At 35.3% G+C, this 19,182-nt stretch overlaps 1 protein-coding gene across 7 annotated transcripts in view; it reads right to left on the reverse strand.

Moving 5' to 3' along the window:
• Positions 1–13,259: 13,259 nt before the first annotated feature.
• Positions 13,260–19,182, reverse strand: part of LOC135219625 (protein trachealess-like) — a 1,405,277-nt gene continuing 1,399,354 nt past the window's right edge. The window contains exon 15 of one of the 7 annotated variants that reach the window (XM_064256544.1): positions 13,260–14,481. In XM_064256544.1, coding sequence (XP_064112614.1) covers positions 13,561–14,481 — 921 coding nt within the window. In that variant the 3' untranslated portion in view covers positions 13,260–13,560. The remainder of the gene's footprint in view (positions 14,482–19,182) is intronic. The other 6 variants (XM_064256547.1, XM_064256543.1, XM_064256549.1 and 3 more) reach the window with 6 other exon arrangements.

Below are 19,182 nucleotides of genomic sequence, written 5' to 3' on the forward strand. Positions count from 1 at the left end.
TGTTTGGTGTTTTAACCATCTTTTATCTTTATAGAAAATAATTGCATTTGTTTTATCTATTGAAAATTGGAATCCTACTGAATTTGCCCAGTTGGTAAATTTGTGATGGCTGTATTGAGGATTCTTTGGGCATGTCTTAGCATGCTACTTGTATAATATATGGCAAGTCATCAACCTACAAGTTGTTTTTAATTCCTTTTGGTAAATTTATTGTAATAACATTGATTGCTAAAGCAAATAGAGTACAGCTTAATTAAGACACTGCCTTGGGGGATTCCTTCTTCCAATTCATAAACATTTGAATAAGAATTTCCTATTCGAATTTGTTAAGTTCTATCCGATAGAAAATTGTTAATAAATATTGGTAAATGGCGGGGTTCAAAATGGCCTCTTATATGATCTTCTAAACAGGTTAGTGGATATAGGGTTGATCGACCAGCTATTGATCTTGATTGCGTTGGTGTCAGAATTAAATTTTTTGTCATGACATATGTTAGTCGTGAATTAACCATTTTTTCTAGTATGTTATATAGACAGCTTGTCAAAGATAGTGAATTAACCATTTTTCTAGTATTTTACATAAACAGCTTGTCAAAGATATAGGTCTGTAATTGGATGGATTACTTGAATCTTTCTCAGGTTTGTTTATTGGGATAATGATTGCTTGTTTCCATTTTTTCTGGAAAAACACGTTTCATCCAGATGGTGTTATAGAATTTTAGTAAATATGATATGGCAATAGAGGCTAGTCTTTGTGTCATTTCAAATGATATTTTATCTTGGCCTGGGGCTGATGGATGACATGAATCTAGAGCATTGTTTAATTCATTAATAATAAATGCATAATTATATTCTAGATCTTCAATAGTTTCAAAATCGAGTAGTATAGTATTTTATCCTTGTGTTATATTTTGGAAATGTTCATTTAGATTGGAGTAGGCACTTATGTTTTCAAAGTGTTTCCCTGTTACATTCAAGATTTCATATGGGTCATGATATAGTTTCCCATTTAGGTTTATTGAACTTCTTGGGTGTCTTATATATTTTCCATTAATTTTTCTTATTTTTTGCCAGATATCTTTCATAGAAGTATTTGTTGACAAGCTTTATGCATAATTTTTCCATGATAATATTTTTTCAGATATTACAAGTTTTCGTAATTTGGCATAATATTTGTTATATAAAGGTTTAATATAATTGATTGTTATGTTGATGACCACTTATTTTGTTTAGAATGTTTGCATGGCTTGGCAATTTGCAGAGGGCTTTGAGCCGTGTCTTAAGTCTGCTAAGATTTCGACTTATACGTGTTTGGTTTTGCTTAAAGTTGCTAAGGTTGGAGTCCACCATGGGACAGGGGATTTATTTGGGTGTGGCCTTGTTTTGGGTATGCTTTGATCAGCAGCATTTATCGTGAAATCCGTGAAGAATTCACATATGTACTGTGGTTTTGGTTATGCGGAAATGGTGGTATGGTATATTTCTGGTATGTAGATTGTAAATGTCCCAATCTGCTTTTTGGATATTATATTTTACAGGTGGCAATATTAAAGTATTTAAATAATTAAGGACTATGGGGAAGTGGTCAGTGGTATATGAGTCATCCAGGACATTCCACTCAAGTCTTTCAGCTAAGTCGGCTGAGCATAACGAGATATCTATCTTAGAAAAGGTTAAGTGGGCATTGGCGAAGTAAGTTGGCTCATCATTTTCTTTTAGGCAGCGTAGGTCATGCTCCAATACGTATTTCTCTATGTTTGTTCCTGGTGCGTCAGCAGGATGACTTATCCCAAAGGGGACTACAAGTATTAAAATCTCCTATTATAAGTAGGGGTTCATGTAGATTAATTATTAATGCTGGTAGATCACTGAAATTCAAGCTAAAATTTGGTTGGTTGTATAAGTTACAAAATGTGATCATATTTTTATCCGGCATATATAATTTGATAGCTGTTATATATGATAGTGGTGATATGATTAAAAGTTCAAAGGTGATACTATTATGAATGTATATTGCTGTGCCTAGTATTCCACCATCTGTTAGTGAATAACAAGCAGTTTTGCACTGTCGAATGTTTGTGGGGTTAGATCCTATGTGTTTAGGCATATAAATATTGGGTTGTGGTCTCGTAGGATTCATTGTGAATTAATTCACCCAGATGTAATCGGGTTAAGAGGCCATTTGTATTCCATTGAATAATTTTATATTCCATTATTGGGAGGGATTGGTGTTAAATTCTGTAATTGATTGCTGATTTTACTTTGTCTCTAAGTTTATATGCATTTGAATATACTTGTGGTTTTTTAATTGTTTGTATTTGTATGTTGGTAATTAGATTCAGCAGTTATTTGTTTTTCATAATTGAATGTTAATTAGTCATATTTTTTATTTTGTAATTTCCTTTTTGTATTTTAAGGATTCAGAACATAATTCGTTCTCATGTTGGTGTGTTAAAGGGCATTTCCTTAATTTAATAAAATTGTCTATACAATTTCGTATTGTGTCCTCTTGTCTTGGTGGTTAGTTGGTTATATGTACCTACGAAGCACTCATTACAACCACAAGACGAAGCATGTTTGGTGATGTTAGTTATTGGTTCAGAAGTATTTGATCTTCTGGCTTTAGAAATTCCTGGTTTTGTAATTCTATCGGTCCTTTTCTGTAGTGGTAAGGAATGTTGGTTTGAGGGGTTATTTGCTTTATTGTTAGTAGTGGAATATTTGGGTCTTGTGGATGGTTGGGGAGTGATAGTTATATTTTGGTTTGGTTTAATGGTATGATTTTCATTAGCATCATCTGACGGGAATTGTAAAGAGCGATTGATTTTTTACTGTCCAGATGTTGACCGTTTGATTGGGATTGAGGGTAATTATGTATTTCCACTTGCAATGAGGTTAGTACAATATCTCTTTCAAAATGTTCCCCTGGTGTAGTTGGAGTTTCTTTGGATTGATTGTAATATTCAATATTCACTTTTTTTCCCTTGGGTGGGGTTCGTTCCAGTATTCTTGTCTTTTTGTCAGTTTGATTATTATTATTATTTGACACCTCTTCCATTGGAAGTTCTTTTCCATGGATATCTGAAACTTCAGTGTTAATAGTGGTACTGGTGGATATATAATCATGCTTGTTTTGGGGTTCAGCATTATTGATATGAGAATTAGTTTGTACGCTTATATTATCTTGTTTGTTATTAATGTGATCAATATTTAGATTTTTAGTTACATTTGAGAAAGAGTGGCTTTTGGATGGATTATCTCCTCTTACTTTCAGCTCAAGTCTAGCTTCTTTGACTGACATACATGTTCTATTTATCAACAATTGGAGCTCTGTATTGTATTGATATAAGGAGTATTCCTTAGGTTTAGCATGATGGGATTGTCCACAGTTAATTCATTTAGGGGATTTACATTTCCAGTTAGTAATATGGGTGTCTGATGCACAAACTGTGCATACTGCTTTATTATGGCATTTTTTGTATGTGCCCATACTTTGAACATTGGTGGTTTTGGTATAAATGGACGCACTTCTCTATTTTGTTCAAGGGGTACTAAAATCTTTAGGCGTATTTATCATGAAAATTAGAGAAAGAAAAAAAAATACATTTTGAAAAGATATCATTGGCTTTTCGCGAAGTTAAATCTTCCGCCAATGACACAAGTGAGAAATGACTCCCAAATGTCTGTATCCCTACCCTACCCCAAAAGGGGATAGCATAACATGGTTAGTACGGGGCAAGTGTGAGCAATACCCGCTTGGTAGGACTAAGAGTATTACAAAAATACAATTATCCCCATCCTAATTACATCATGGGCAAACCAGACAGAATGCCGAGAATTCTATTCCTAGAACCAGGCCCCCCTGGAATCCGTGGTCCAGCTCCACAGAATAGTTCCGCCTAGAAAACCAGGTCCAAACATTGTCGGGTAGATGATGGATCTACCAGTTCCCACTATTTAGCTTTGAATTTAACTTCAATCCAAGTTCTATGTTTTCTTATTAAATATGGAAAATTTTGACAAAAGTGGAAAAATCCACAGATATTAACCCAAAATTATATAATGTTATATGGGACTCTTGGGTTCGAACCTAGGAAGAAATTCCTGAGGTTCGAGAGCCCCCTCACCACAGCAAGGTAGTCCCAAACTGAGGGGGACCTGAAATATAAGAAACTGATTAAATAGCCTCCTCCCTTGTGGGAAGCAAATTAACTCCTGAGGAAGAGGGGGTGACATTACACAGTAAATCTGCCTGAGGACCTCCCGATACTCCCAACGATGAATCGATGGAAGAAAAGGAAGGAGACACAAGCATGGCAACTCTAGCATCATGGGGTGTGACTGTGGAAGAAGTCGAAGCATCGGGGCGAGGCGATGAAAACCTTTCCCATGAAGGAATGGTTGAAACTCTACAGTGCTCCCTCTTACTATAAAATAACTTCCAGTGCCCTCTAGGCCATGCACTGTTTTCCGGGCAGGGATTTGTTATGGTACAGACATTAGCACGACACCTACTGCATGTGGTGTGGGTCTGTAGCTGAAGAAGCCAGGAAACGAGAACACAGGAAACCTGAGTTTCTGGGCACATACATTGGCGAGGCCAAGAAGCAGAGGAAGCCATAACACAAGCACACACACACACAGACAAACACAAAGTGAAAACGTGCAATGAACTGGGTAAAAGGCCGAGAAAGGGCAACTTCGACTCTCACCCAGGCAGTCAAGAAAAAGACTGAATGCAGTAACGTGGGTGCACGGTCTTTGACCGGTTTTCACCTGATATATGCACGCGTTGCCAGATCTCACAAGATTCCTTGCATTTTCATCTCCGATTTAACTGGATCCAGCTAGGCGCTAGAAAATTATCCTATTGTTAAGACCACAGCACTTATATCTAGATATATATGCAATGTTCCCAGCTTACCTTGAAAATGCTTTTCATATTTTAATGGGAGTAGGAAGAATGAAGTAATTGAGAGTGCATTTATGACATTAGTCTTTTGGCTGCTGAAAGCTTCCTGACTATAGGCAGGATTGTAGAGGGGTGGCACTGGACACTGACTCGGGTGTTATTTAATCCAGCATAGTGTTGATATTAACTTTGTGACAACAGCATACTGACCCTGATGGATAAAAAAAAAAAAAAAAAAAAAAAAAAGGGTGAGGTATGGAGTCAGAGGGAAGTACCTAAACTAGATCACAGGACTGGTTGGCCCTCCTGCCACCAAGAATCAGAACCTGAGCAGTCATATCTTCACAGACAGGTCATGGTGGTAGGGTGAAAAGGAGGCATCTATCCTATTGTGTTATGCTTGGAGCAAGTTTCAAAAAGTATATTTATGTCATCTGAGAGTGGACAGACATTCCTTGTCATACTGGCAGATTCCTTCAAATGCGGTCGGAAAGCAGTAGGAAGAGGATTTTTAAACACTAGGAAAAGTGCTTGCAGGTTGCATTATTGTAATATGCAGAACTTGGAGGTCTGGTGTCATGACCAACAAAATCTCCAGGAGAAGGGATGGAAAAAGATTTGAATACGTTGGTGTGAACAGAGGCATTTTGAGTCTTGGCCACGAATTCTGGGACAAATTCGAAGGCTAACGACCCCCAACTTCTTGTCTCTAACTTAAAAAGAAATTCCTTGCAGTTCACTAACTCTTAGAAGAAGCCAAGGCTAAAAGGAAAACTGCCTTGAGGGTTAAATTCCTGTCTTATAGACTACATGTGAGTCGGCTGTGTACTAGTGTTAGGTCCCAATATGGTAATTTAAGATCTCTCAGGACTGCTCAAAACTCTTGAGAAGCAAAGCTGTTTCCCACAAAAGTCTGCGTCCTTCAAATGTAGGACTAAATCTAGAGCAGCCTTATATTCTTGATGGATGAATACTTGTTGAATGGTAGTTCTGACTGGAGAGAGACCCTATAGGCAATAATAGATAATCCGACATTTCCGTTGCTGCTCTACAAGAAAAGCCTTTTGCTCACACAAGGTACTGGATAATCCAACCATGAAGAGATAAGGACCCAACAGATTGGCAAAATCTCTCGATTAGCAGTTGGCATAGAAGATTGTGCCAAGGGGGAATCTCTCTCAGTGCCTCTGTCAGCAAGATTAGAAGAACAGGATACCATCTCGCATGTGGCAGAGGTATGAAGGACATTCTGAGGTCCTGAGAGATCATCATCACTGTTGATAACTTGGCAAAAGGAGGTAAAGGCATAGACATCCAGTGTGTCCCAAGGACATTGGAGGGCATCCTGTTTCTTGTAGTGCCTTGTTGCAAACAGGTCTATTGATGGCCTTCCCCACACATGGAAAAGCCTTTCTGCAACTTCCTGATGCAATGACCACTCTGTTCCAAGAACCTGACCCCCGTGACTCAGCTTGTCTGCCACCACATTCCTCTTGCCAGAGATGTCTGGCTGAGAGCCACCAAGTGAGGGACTGCCAACTGGTTCAGTTGTACTGTCAAGTTGTGAAGATAATGTGAAGTGATCCCTCTCTGTTTGTTGACATAAGCTACCAACTGTAGTTGTTGGACATTAGTAGTACCATGGAGTGCTATTACTCTTTCTTGAAATAACTGAAGTGCTAGGAAGGCTCCTTTCAGTTCCAGGATGTTGATATGAATTAGTTTGTCTTGGTGATCCCACACCCCTAATGTTAGATCAGCCAAGTGTGTTCCCTAACCCTCTTATGAGGCGTCTGAGAGCATTATAATCTCGGGGGGGTTGGGGGGAGAGAATGGACCACAAATTCTTTAATCTCCATTAGTCGACCACGAGGAACAAGCTTTTCCAAGGTCGACAGGTAACCTAAAGTGACCTGCCCCCTTATGTTGAGACCAAAGGTTTGTTAGTTATGAAAAATACAAATTGATTTTGTCATTTTGTGTTATGTATTTTTCAAAAGAATATTAAAATAGTCATTTTTATCCATTGTGGAAATTCTCTTTTCATTATTATCCATTGTGGAAATTCTCTTTTCATTATGTTACAATTGCTGAGATTATCTTGGATTTAAGGCTAAGAATTGTTTACACTTAAATGGAGACATTTGAAAAATTATTTATGTTTCTCTGGTAAATTCAGAATTACTAAAAATGAGATTCATTTTTATATACTAGGTTTGATGTTCTGTTTAACAGTTAGCAATATATTATGTTTATTCAACAGTTATATATTTTCCACAAAAGTATGCCACCTTGCACAATCAAATTTATTTAAAGAATAAAATAAAGTGTTGAATAAACAACAATTACAGTAACAACATATTTATTATTTCTTCCAAGTGCAGGCTTACACCTATGTGATGTGTACACCGATTGCAGACCGAAGCTTTTCAATGCCACTTCTATACATCTTTTCAGAGGCAGAACTAGAAATATCTTTATACAAAACATGACAGAGTCAACAAAAAAGAATAAGAGGATGGAAATCCACATATACATATATAATATATAACTATACAGATCACAAAGAACAAAAAATCACAAAATGCACGCACAACCTTCCGAGATACATCGGACCTGCCACCAAAAGACAGAAGCCCAAAGTAATTATGAAATTCAGAACACATTTCATCAAGGAGAAACATTTTTTCTCGGATACAAACTTACATTTCGCTGGCAAGGCAAATCTGTTGATATTACATAGTTTGCATTTACACAGTAAGGATGTGATGAGCATGGGGCTACATCTAAATGAAAAAGTAAAGGGTTTGGTAACTAAGGAAGCAAGTCCAAAATATAAAGCAGAACTGGTAAAAAAACAATATTGAAAATTAAAAAGTAAAAATATTGATAAATACTGTGGTAAGATTATATAAAAGTTGTGAAGTCATAGAAAATAAGATGCACAATTATTTTTTCAACTGTGCACAATAATTACAGTAGGAAATTGCAGATTTTAAAACTACTGCTGTCTTGTAATTAGTTTGTTGAATGTGAAGTATTATTCACTATATGTTGTTAAATGCTTGAGTTTCTGGTAATTAAAACTGGAGTTCATTCAAATACTGATCCAGTAGTATTTTTGTAAGGTGGCCTTGAAGAAATTATGGACATTTCAGTTTAACTGCAGCCAAGAGCCATCAAAACTCTGAACTTGATTAACTGATGAATTGTGATACTCATTTTTAAAAAACCAAGGCTGTTCCCTCCATTTCAGTAACGATGAACCAGTGGCATGATGATCATAGTAGCATTTCACTTTGTATGGTTATCTATTGTTATAGTAATAGATAGTTCCACTTATATACATACAATGTATGTCTAATGTCAATAATTAAAAGGATACATATTAAATCTGAAGGAAAATTTTGTAATCATTATATTTTGTAGTGTACAGAAAAATATACAGAGTAGCTTTCATTTCTTGAAACTCCAGACCCTCTTCAGTCGAAGAGGCCTATCAGTACGTATTCAAGATTTAAAGTATGTACTGTAGATGAAAGCCAGAATACATATTTTAAAGTATACTACATACAGCAAGTCTGGACTCTACAGCCAGTTTGGACTCATCAAATATTTAATGAATGCTGAATGGGTATTTAACTTTAAGATTCACAGTGAAGCAATAAGAATTATAATGTTATCAACAAACTTGCATAATTTTCATATTTTAAGTACAGCAACTAATCTGAAAAATTCAACTTGCTGAATATGAAAGCTAGGAATGGGATAAATGTCACAATTAAGTCAGTAATTTGACAGCTATCTTTTTAAAACTAAAATATTTTGAGTTCAAAATTTGTTGAGGACCTTTGCTACAGGTTTGCTTAATGAACCATTATCCTTGGGTCAAACACTGTACACTATCATTCTTCAACATGAAACTTAACCTTTCCTGGCTTATTTGCGATACAGATACAGCTACACAGCAAACTCGCACTGCAAAATGGCAGTGTAATGTAAATGGAGTCCAAGGAGAAAACCATTAATTAGTCCTCAATAGTTATGAAAAACTTTGGTATGGCTTCACAATGAATGACTTTATTTTGAAAATCTTGGAAATGTCCATTCCCTCAAATATTTTGGGAGTTTTGTCTAATTTTTCCTGATGTAAGATTTTTTTTTTTACTAAAACAATGCGAATATAAGTTCCAAACTTTCACACTTATAAGTAAATGACAATAGGCAGATCAAAAATATACATATTTCACAGGTGGTCTGGTCTTTAACTGAACTTTCTACCAGAACACAGCTTGGCTAGTACATGAATTGTTTGTTTTTAGTTTTGGTTATGAAATTTCTTACTTTCAAAATATTAAAATATAGAAATTGAATCCTTTACTTTAAATTGATGAGAATTCCAGAGTTAAGGTGACAAGAAAAGGCAAAAAAAGTTATTTTTTAGTTTTTTCAGGTTCCTTCCTGTATACTGAATTTTTTTTTCTTTTAAATGCAAAGCCTTCTTATTTAAGTTTGATCATAAATATACACCAATTCTGAACTAAAAAAATGTAAAGAAAAAGTAACTTGCCTACTACTGAATGTTTTATAAGCTGTATATAAACTGTAAAAATAGATAAATAATACTTTCTCAAGTCTTTTCACTGTAAAATGCATGGACGTATAGGCTTACCATTGAGCACAGTTGGCTACAATGAACATCAAATACTGTACACAAGGTGAACGACACTTAAGAAATTACAGCAAAATATACTTCCATGTTGTCATTTTCAATTCTTGAAAGGTAATAACAAATAATAAATTTAAATAAATTATGAAAAATAAAACCTAAAGGTTTATATTTGGAATGTTTTACATAGCCTCAAATAGCAAAAGTAGATATAGATGTACATCAAAAGACTACATAAATGTACAATTACAGTGTGAATAAAATAAAGTTATATCACCGGTACTGTTTTTTTTACAGCAGATCTGTATGTAAGGAAATAAAAATTACTTGACATCAGTACACATAGATCATAGTTGCTGTACACTGAACATATAGGTACACATGATCATAAGATACTACTTGAAGAGTAGACACACACACACACATACACATTTACCCTGAAATAATAACAACTAGTTAAGTGTTTCATAAATGCCTTGAATTTACAATTTGCAACAATAAAAAAAATGTATAAAATAAAAAAAATACTAGAGGAAACCTTTTTAAAATAAACTAGGAAAACTAAATTACAGTAAAGGAAAACTAAATTGCAGTAATAAATTATTACTCTAGCTGGCAAAAATTTAACTTAATTATTTTAAAGGTAGTAATAGTTTGCTCATTTAAATTTTAAGTACTGGTATAAACAAATTCCACTGTCTGGTAAATATATCTCAACAACTTGCCTTTATTAAGTCACAATTATACCGTTCACAGACATCCACTCTAGTCTTAATAAATGTATATCCTCAATGAAAACAGAGAAACAGTACTCATCGTTACATGAGAAAGCCTTGCACTGCAAATATAATAATAATAAAAAACCTCACAAAACAGATCTATATCAACAGAAAAAATGCAATTATCACCCACAAGCTGACTCTAGAGAATAATGAGGTAAAAAGAACTGTAGGTAAAAAGAACTGTAAAACAAAATATTACAACCTTGAAAATTCTGCAATTGTCGGTCACTAAAAATCTTTACGAGCCCTCAAAAATCCAAACTGTTCTCTATCCACACTTAGGCCTATGGGCTACTGTATGTTGTGAGCAACTCTTCCAGATAATCTCATGACCTAAAAAAAGTCATGACTCAGTTCACTTGTAATTAAACTCTCAGTTGTACCTATTGCCCTGTTTAACAGCAGAGTGGTTCATAATGCTGGAATGAACCACAGCTACTTATGCAAGGGTACACAATTACAGTATTGATTTTTATTCTCTCTTTCTGGCTGTCTAAAGGAAATTGATAGCCAACACAGCCCAAACCTACAAATAATGAGCAGAAAAAGGGGTTTTCCTCAAATATATTGTCAAAAGACAAAAATAAATGTTACTTAAGTTACAATGTTAATGCAAGACGGAGACAGAAAGAATGGTTTATTTAAGACTAGCAGTTCAATGTTCTCAACTTCTGCATTAAGTCTTTTAGTTTTTACTGTATTCTACGTACACACACACTCACGCACATAAATTTATAAACAGGCACCTTAGTTGCCTTTTTCTCTCTCCAAGACACTAGTTTTTCTGCTGGATAATGTATTATGATGGATTTTGAAAATTAATTTACTAAATATCTTAAACATTAGCTTTTAAAATCTTTAAAATAAGAAAATAGGGAACGATTTTTCTGTAAGTCAACATACTCAAGTGGGCAGATCATGTATTTTCCCTCTTCAGGTTATTTTAATGCAATTTCTTGTAGTGTTTACTATTATGCAATAGGTAACTTGATATTTCTATTATGTTAACCCAATGGCTGTCTGAAGTAAATACATATGCCTTATCTTTACAGAGAAATAAATGACTCCAGTTTATACTTCTAAAAATTACTTTTAAAATGTTACTTCTCTGCATGTCAATTTGATTTTTAATCTAGTACTTTAACTGAAATATCCCTGAAATTATAGAAAACCAAATTTTGACAAATGATACTATTAGAGTCTGCCCATTTAGAAGAATCATTGTTATTATTCTTAGATGACATGTCAGGCAGGACGTAAGCATTGAACTGCTCATCTTAATGTGTGTTTGTCAAACTGCAAAAGTTTACACTAATGTTTATCTGCATAAATATATATTCATGTATGTAATCATAAAATTAAACCAATTTTGTTGTTAATCATTACAACAGCAATTATTACAATGCAGGAAATTATCCTAAATATTAAGTAGTTATTAAATAAAGATCCAAAGTATTATTTACAGAATCAATAAAGAATAGTGAACCTGCTTGGCCGATCAAAAACTCAACATGCTAGCTGATCCACAATAGAAGTTTTTCTAAGCACCATAAATTCAAAACAAAATGTCTTTACCAATACGTAAATATTTACAATATGTTACAATTACATTTCAATTAATTGTGTTAAAAAGTGTATTCTTATTCCTTGGATACATGAGAACATAAACTTACAATCTACTAACGATATGATAAGAGATGATATTCACAAATTTAATTTATATATTTCTTATGTATTCCTTGGCAACTGCACTATTGCACCTCGATCCTTCCATGAATGCTTTACGCTTCACCATTAATCACAATAGCATTGCACTTTTTCAAACTTAAATTTACCATTCACTTTCCCTAAGTAGAAAAACTTTAAATATTTCAGTACAGAGATATCTTACAGATGGGTCCTACTTTGTAGCTCAAAGTCCTATATATGTATATTATACAAAATTGAACGTACTTGTAGGAAGATTACTAATCCCACCACTTCTTAGAGAGGAGTTTCTCAAATAAGATACTGGGAATTTCCATCTATCCTCCACTTTTATTTTCGACTCAAAATGAAAGGAATTTTGCTCTTATTAGCTTAGATACAAGCACTTCATTCATTCCTAAAAGATTTTGAGTTCCAACATATCTATACTGTACTGTACTCTTAAATTAAGACAATATATTACTCTAAGTGGAATGACTGAAAAGATTCCTCAGGCCCTACCTAGAAAAAGAATTTTCAGACATGGATATGTTTAATCTCATTCCCATGAGTTTGTTCCTTCTTTCCATTTAATCACTGGTATATTACATTTAGCAATCTGAGAATTAACAGAGAAAGAGATAAACGGCGATATGTATCCAGGGGAGCCCTTGGAAGACAATGAACAAAACCTTCAATACACATTCCAATAATCCAAAAGTTCTTCGGAGATGTGTTGCAGGCAGAACAGGTAGTTGTCAATCGAGGTAATGTTAAGTGATGCACTGGAGATGCATATCAATTACACAATACTGCTTTGGGAAGAAAATTGTCACTAATCACTAAAGGCCTGTCCACACGATCGGGCCTGATCGGCGGACTTCCCCTCTAACGGGCACACTTGTCGGGCAAACCGTTAAATTGCCCGATGGGTCTTGTAGCAAAATCACCATGGTGGTGCCCGATGACTTGAGCTTCGACCTGGCAGACGTACGTTAACCATATACATTTCTTTTACTGAGCCAGCCTTTGCACCATTTTCCTCTCCTTTTTTCTTTTTTTTTTTTTTTCTTCTTGTTTTATTCACACAGAAAGCAATTATCATGCTAAACAATATCCTCTTCTTTGCGGTAGGTACCATGTTTATCGTACCGCACTGAACACACTACTTGCATCGTCGGGCATGCCCACCTCTCCATCGCCAGAATTTGCCCGTCAACCCCGGAGCACGCCGATCAGGCCCGCTCGTGGTGGACAGGCCTTAAGTGATCACTAAAAAAAAAAAAAAACTGGTGCATACCCAGAACTAACTGTACATATGTAATATTTTTACCACATCCTCCTAACTCGCAAATGTCAAAGTGTGACTGCCCATCAAAACTGCCAGCCAAGATTTTTTTGAGACAACCACACTGGCATATTGCATCTGATATTCATATTCAGATCAGGATAAAGTGCATTTTCTGAAAAAGCCAAACATTTTGGATAAATGAAAATTAACACTACTGTTGCTATGAAGATGGTGCATACCAAGAACCACCTGCACGTAGCCCATCATAAGATGGTGTAGACTTTGCAGTATTTGCATGATAAAGGTGGAAACTTGATGGAGTATAAAGCCCTGCCTGGTCTGTAAGAGGTGCAGAATATGCTGAAGAGTCTAATGGTACCCCTGAAGATCCATATGAATATAGCTGAGGTTTTAGTGGTACTGGCTGTGCTGGCATGCCACCTGCTCCATCAGCAAGATAGGATCCTGAATTAGCTCTTAGATCACCACAATCTCCACCCATCTTTTCACGGGGGGAAACACTGGATGGAGGAGTCATGGCTGAATGGTAATCTGGGTAACCTGAGCCAGTCAAACCACCACCTGGGTATGGAAAATCATGACCTTTCCCAAACATAGAATCTTGATAACTCTCTGATCCAGGAGGAGTAGGCAATGCTGAGCCAACATCTGAATAATATGATCTTTGCACAGATGAACGAATGACACTTTCCCTACTTGCATATAGCTGTCTGAGGAGTGTTGAAGCAGGAAGGGATGAACCTTGTTGGGCACTAGTACCCCCAACCCATTGTATAGTGGATCTCTGGCCTGTTCCTGTGTTAGCAGTAGATGTTCCTCCTCCTTTCAAAAGAGCATCTGTGGAGAAATCAGTTGTATCATCTGGTAAGTGGCGTGTCATTGCTGCTTCTAAATCTCTGACAGCACCTTCATCACTACGACTTGGGGGTACAACTGTTGTTGCACTTGGAGAAGACTCTATGGGTGTGGTCATCATAGGAGTTGCTCTGGCGTGAGGAGTGCCAGGTGTTGATACTGGTGGAGCCGAGACACGTCCTGGAGAGGGAGGCCTCTCACATCCTGCCCGAGAATCCTCGATGACGTCAGCATTCCCCATCGGAGTCAATAGGCCGCCAGGGGCCTGAAATAAAGCTTATGTCAGTGACAGAATATTCTGATTCTATCATTAAAATATTGCCAAATCATATTTATTTACCACCAGAATGCTTAATATTAATTGGGTACCAAGCAGAAAGAGGATAGTATTAGTATTGTTAGTAAATTAGTAAGATTCAAGCAGTTAGTAAATACAGATACTGCTACTTGGGAACAGAAATGTTAAATAAGCTTTAAGAAACAATGCACTTAATGCTTTTAATTTTGCAAAGCTTTAAAAAGCTGGTGCTAAAGAGAACAACCCATTTATTAACAATTTTATAAAATAGTTATTGTATATTTGCACAAATATAAAATATTATATACTTTTGCAAAAATGCTGAGAAAAATTGAATCTACGGTATCTTGAAATTTATAGCGAGTATGTATTAAACAGGAGTACCACTTATCAACTAAAATACATTCACAGAACTATCACTGTGTACACTGATGAAAATATACTGATACAAAGAACTTTTCATAATGAAGAGAAAATTAATAACATTACATTAAAAAACTAAGTCCAACAGTCTACTGTAAAGAATATTGCTTCACTTCTAGATAAGCAATACACTAATTTCAAATAAGTAATCACTCCCACAGTTACATGTAACCTCTAGTTACTATTCCTAGTATATATGTTCTAAACGGTAAAATTTACATAAAATACAAACTTTGGGAAGTAAATTTATGATTTAGGTATTTAGATAAGTAAGAAAATCAAGACCTATCAAGTTTACTAAGGTACATAGCGATATATGAATAACACTAGGCTGTGTATATTCAATCCTTTGCAGTACATATGCATTTCATGTAATGATGCTGCAGGAGGAGGAGATAACCATGTAAATTATACTAACACATATACGTATACAGTGAAGTATAAATTTCTAAACATTCAAGTACATACAGGCATGGGCTAAAATGAGATCGTTGATAGCCTCCACATGATTCAACCTCTGAGTAAAAAAAAATGTATTTCATAAGATTTTTACATACAAACCACTGCCTTCCTTTAGCCTATTAATTTGGTATACTGGAGAACATATCATCTAACCATCTACAGTTTATGGGGGACTTGGGATTCCAGGTAAGTTAAAACTAACCAATACTAAGTGAACAACAGACAATCTTGCTCTGATTTGTGCATCACCATGAAAGAAATGTAATTTACATGATATAGTCATGTAGACAACTTCCACAGAAGTTGACATTGGTTAACAAAGAAGGTGGAATTGGGTTAATAAGGCTTTTCTACTTAGGAATATGACACTGGTAGTACTAGACTGAAAATCTGAAGAGGAATTAGAGGAGGAAGATTTATTTGGAGCTACACATCCAACCCTTCAGATTCCACAACAAAACCACTTATTGCATCAAACTACTTATGATAGACATCAACAATATAGAAATCAAAGGCAAACTGACATATCCACACAACACTTTTAGCTTGGTCTATTAAAATGTGGTTTAAATTACGTACATATTTTCTACCATGTTCATACCCAAGAGCAACTTAGTTTTCCTCTTAGAAGTGTTAACTCTTTTATGGTCTTCACAATTCAGTCTAGGAAAAATTCTTGGTTTAAGTAATCTTAACTGAATATATATTCAATCTGATTACAGATGCCTCCATAAAATTGTTGCTTATTTGGTAAGGTTTTGGAACTACGTATGTATATTCAAGTAGTACATATTTGGTGAATACAGTCATGAAGTAAAAACAAAATTTTTTTTTTATTACGTGTGGGTACATATTTATTTTTAATGACAAAAATTTTGTTTTAAGTATTTGAAAACATTGTAGCCATTTTCTCAAACCAATGGAAAGTTACAGTACTATACATAAATTATAATACTAAAATTCATTACTTGGCTACTTAGTACTGTTTAAGCTAGTCGTATCTTCATGCCAGCAGGTGCATTCAGCATTAAAAATAAAAAAAAAACATCAGAATTCTTTATATCCCCCAAAACTGTGGGCAGGCAGGCAAGTTCTACTTTAACTGTAGTTAAGTAGTATCCAAATAAATTTTACGAGAAATTTACATTATATTTGGGATGACTCTTACCTACTGTTAAAGACAGCTGATTCCCATATTGAGATAAGGGTGGTGAGTTGAAGCAGTCAGACAAGAATCCACTCAACCAAGAAAATGATACGTTTTACATTATATGCAAAGCATCTAACCTGACCTGGGATACTTTCTGGATTGTGCTGCTACTAGTTAGGTCCCTGTCAGAGAGTAAAGCGCTATGCTATGTATGAGACAAGGTAAGAACAGCCTTACCAAGAAAACCACCTCGGCAGAAGCAGCGTTCATAAAACCCAACTGCCCGAGTTCAGCAACCCAGGAAACAAATCACACTCAAAACTAAAAGAACACTATCCCTATCTATACAAATAATTTATTCTCCTACTCCCCCAATAGCCAAGACTGGGCTCTTTCATTTGGTTCAGAAAAAGACTGCACTTGCTACAACAAGCATACCAACAGGATTTATATTTCCATAATGCTGTGTTATGTCTATAGAGACAAATTCTCTAAACATTGTAAGAATGTCTTTTAAATCAAGAATAATTAGCTTCAGCAAAGGTAACAGAACATGTATATGCTTCTCATGCTCTTAATTTATCCAAAAATAGCAAACAAAAAGGGCAATGCATTTTACACAGTGTTCAATTTTCTAATGCACAAAATGACTGATACCACCTCTGATAGGTTTTTATCTGAGTAGACTAATTGCCCTCATACAGCATAAAGGTCTTTGTATCTCATTTCCTAGATGACAGTGCAGCACGCAAACAAGCCTGAAAAGGGAGATGCTAAAAAAAAAAAAAAAAAAAAAAAACTGGTTTTCATTGCAAAAGGTAACATTCCACAGAAAAACGTTTACATAGTTAAGTGCTTAAAAGCTGCTTCAAGACACTCAAACAGCTCAGCACACAAAATTCAAATTGCATCCCCCTCAAAACGAGTGATAAGTATACAGTGTTTCTGGTGTCTTGTTCTTTCAAGACCTAACAATCACTTGGGACTTGGGTCAAAAGCAATGACTAGTTACGCTCAGCAAGGTTCGACACATTTAAGATTAAATAAGATAACTAAAGAATTAATTGTCTATAGAGGTAGGATGCAGGAAGTAACTACTCTTGACCAACTACAGGACTGATAAACTGACCACTGCCTCTGAAATTATTAGCAGCTGAGTCACTGGGAAAATTATTTTTTGAGTCACTAGTAACTTGAGGACAAACTCCCAAGATGCAACAAAAACCTCACACTCATGTGTTGATAGTGTCAACGCAGTAATCGGCTGTTTGCTGAAGTTCTGAAAATATGGCACATAGTTGTTTTAGAAGACTTAACTGGAAGGATGAGTTCCTGGTATATTCCACAAGAGGGAATATGTCCTGAAATCTATTTCTTTACAGCCACCCTAAAACCACAAAGAACATCTTAAAGAGTTCCAGGATTTTCACAACACCTTAAGCATCTCTCTTAAAAATTGTAGAAGGAAAGATATTAGCATCCATGACTGACTAATCTTGAAGAAAAACATTTACTGCACCAGTCTGAGAATTTTTGGAAAGGGAAGCAGTAGAAAGGTAACCCACATTTCTCAATTGTCATCAAGAGGTCTACAATTGGAGTTCATTAAAGTTTCTGCATAAACAGACATACTGCACGTGATCATTCAGATTCTGTTCTACCAGAATTCTGATTCCTTCTGCTCAGTTGATCTGTTAACATGTCCCTAACCAGAACATAAGAAAAATAAAACCAACACAGTATATTCCCTGTTTCTGCTGTAGTATGTACTATTAAAGATCAAACTATCATGTAATCATTACCTGGTCGATCTGAAGATATTTTCTTGATACTATACTGTAATATATAATCATATATAGTACTATACAGTATGTATATAAACATACACCGACACAAGTACATGTACATATAGTTAATCCCGGTTTATGGAGGGATGCGTAAACACCCCACAAACAGCTAAAAGCTGCGCATACTTGACACCCCTCTAAATATGCTTACATATAACTGCCTATAATTTGATAGTAGTTCAAACACCAAGAAAAAAAAAATTCTAAAAATGCTTATACATACCTTAGTACTATATTAATAGTTTTATCACAACAAAAAGCATTCAATCACAAAAATGATATCAAAATACATGGGACCAAAGAAAGTTCTGAGTGCCAGCCTTTCCATTATAAAGGCAAGAAGCACAATTGAATTTAGGAAAGAAATTGTAGCCAGAAGCATAATAGAATTTAAGAAAGAAATTGTAGCCAAATATAAAAGTGGTATACTCATGGCTGACCTCTTAGGATGTAAGGCAAGTCAGTATCAACAATCGGTTCCATCCTAGCACAGAAAAAAGAAATAAAGAAAGCTGATGCTGTGAAAGGGGTAACATCATTAATAAAAAACAGTTTGTGGGAGATACATAGTGTCAGAGGAAACGCAAGGTTGTTGCATGACTATCTCACTAGGAAAATGTTTGCAACAAGCGCTGCTGTTAGTGAATTTAATGCCAGTAGATGCTGGTTTGAAAATTTCAGAAAGCAAATGGGCATAAATATGTGCCTACTTCAGGGATTAAGCATATGTTTGCAAAGTGGAATGATGTAAAAAATTTTGTGGAGAATTACCATTCCAACAAAGAA

The sequence above is a fragment of the Macrobrachium nipponense genome, chromosome 1, assembly GCF_015104395.2.
Source record: "Macrobrachium nipponense isolate FS-2020 chromosome 1, ASM1510439v2, whole genome shotgun sequence".
Lineage (NCBI taxonomy): Eukaryota > Metazoa > Arthropoda > Malacostraca > Decapoda > Palaemonidae > Macrobrachium > Macrobrachium nipponense.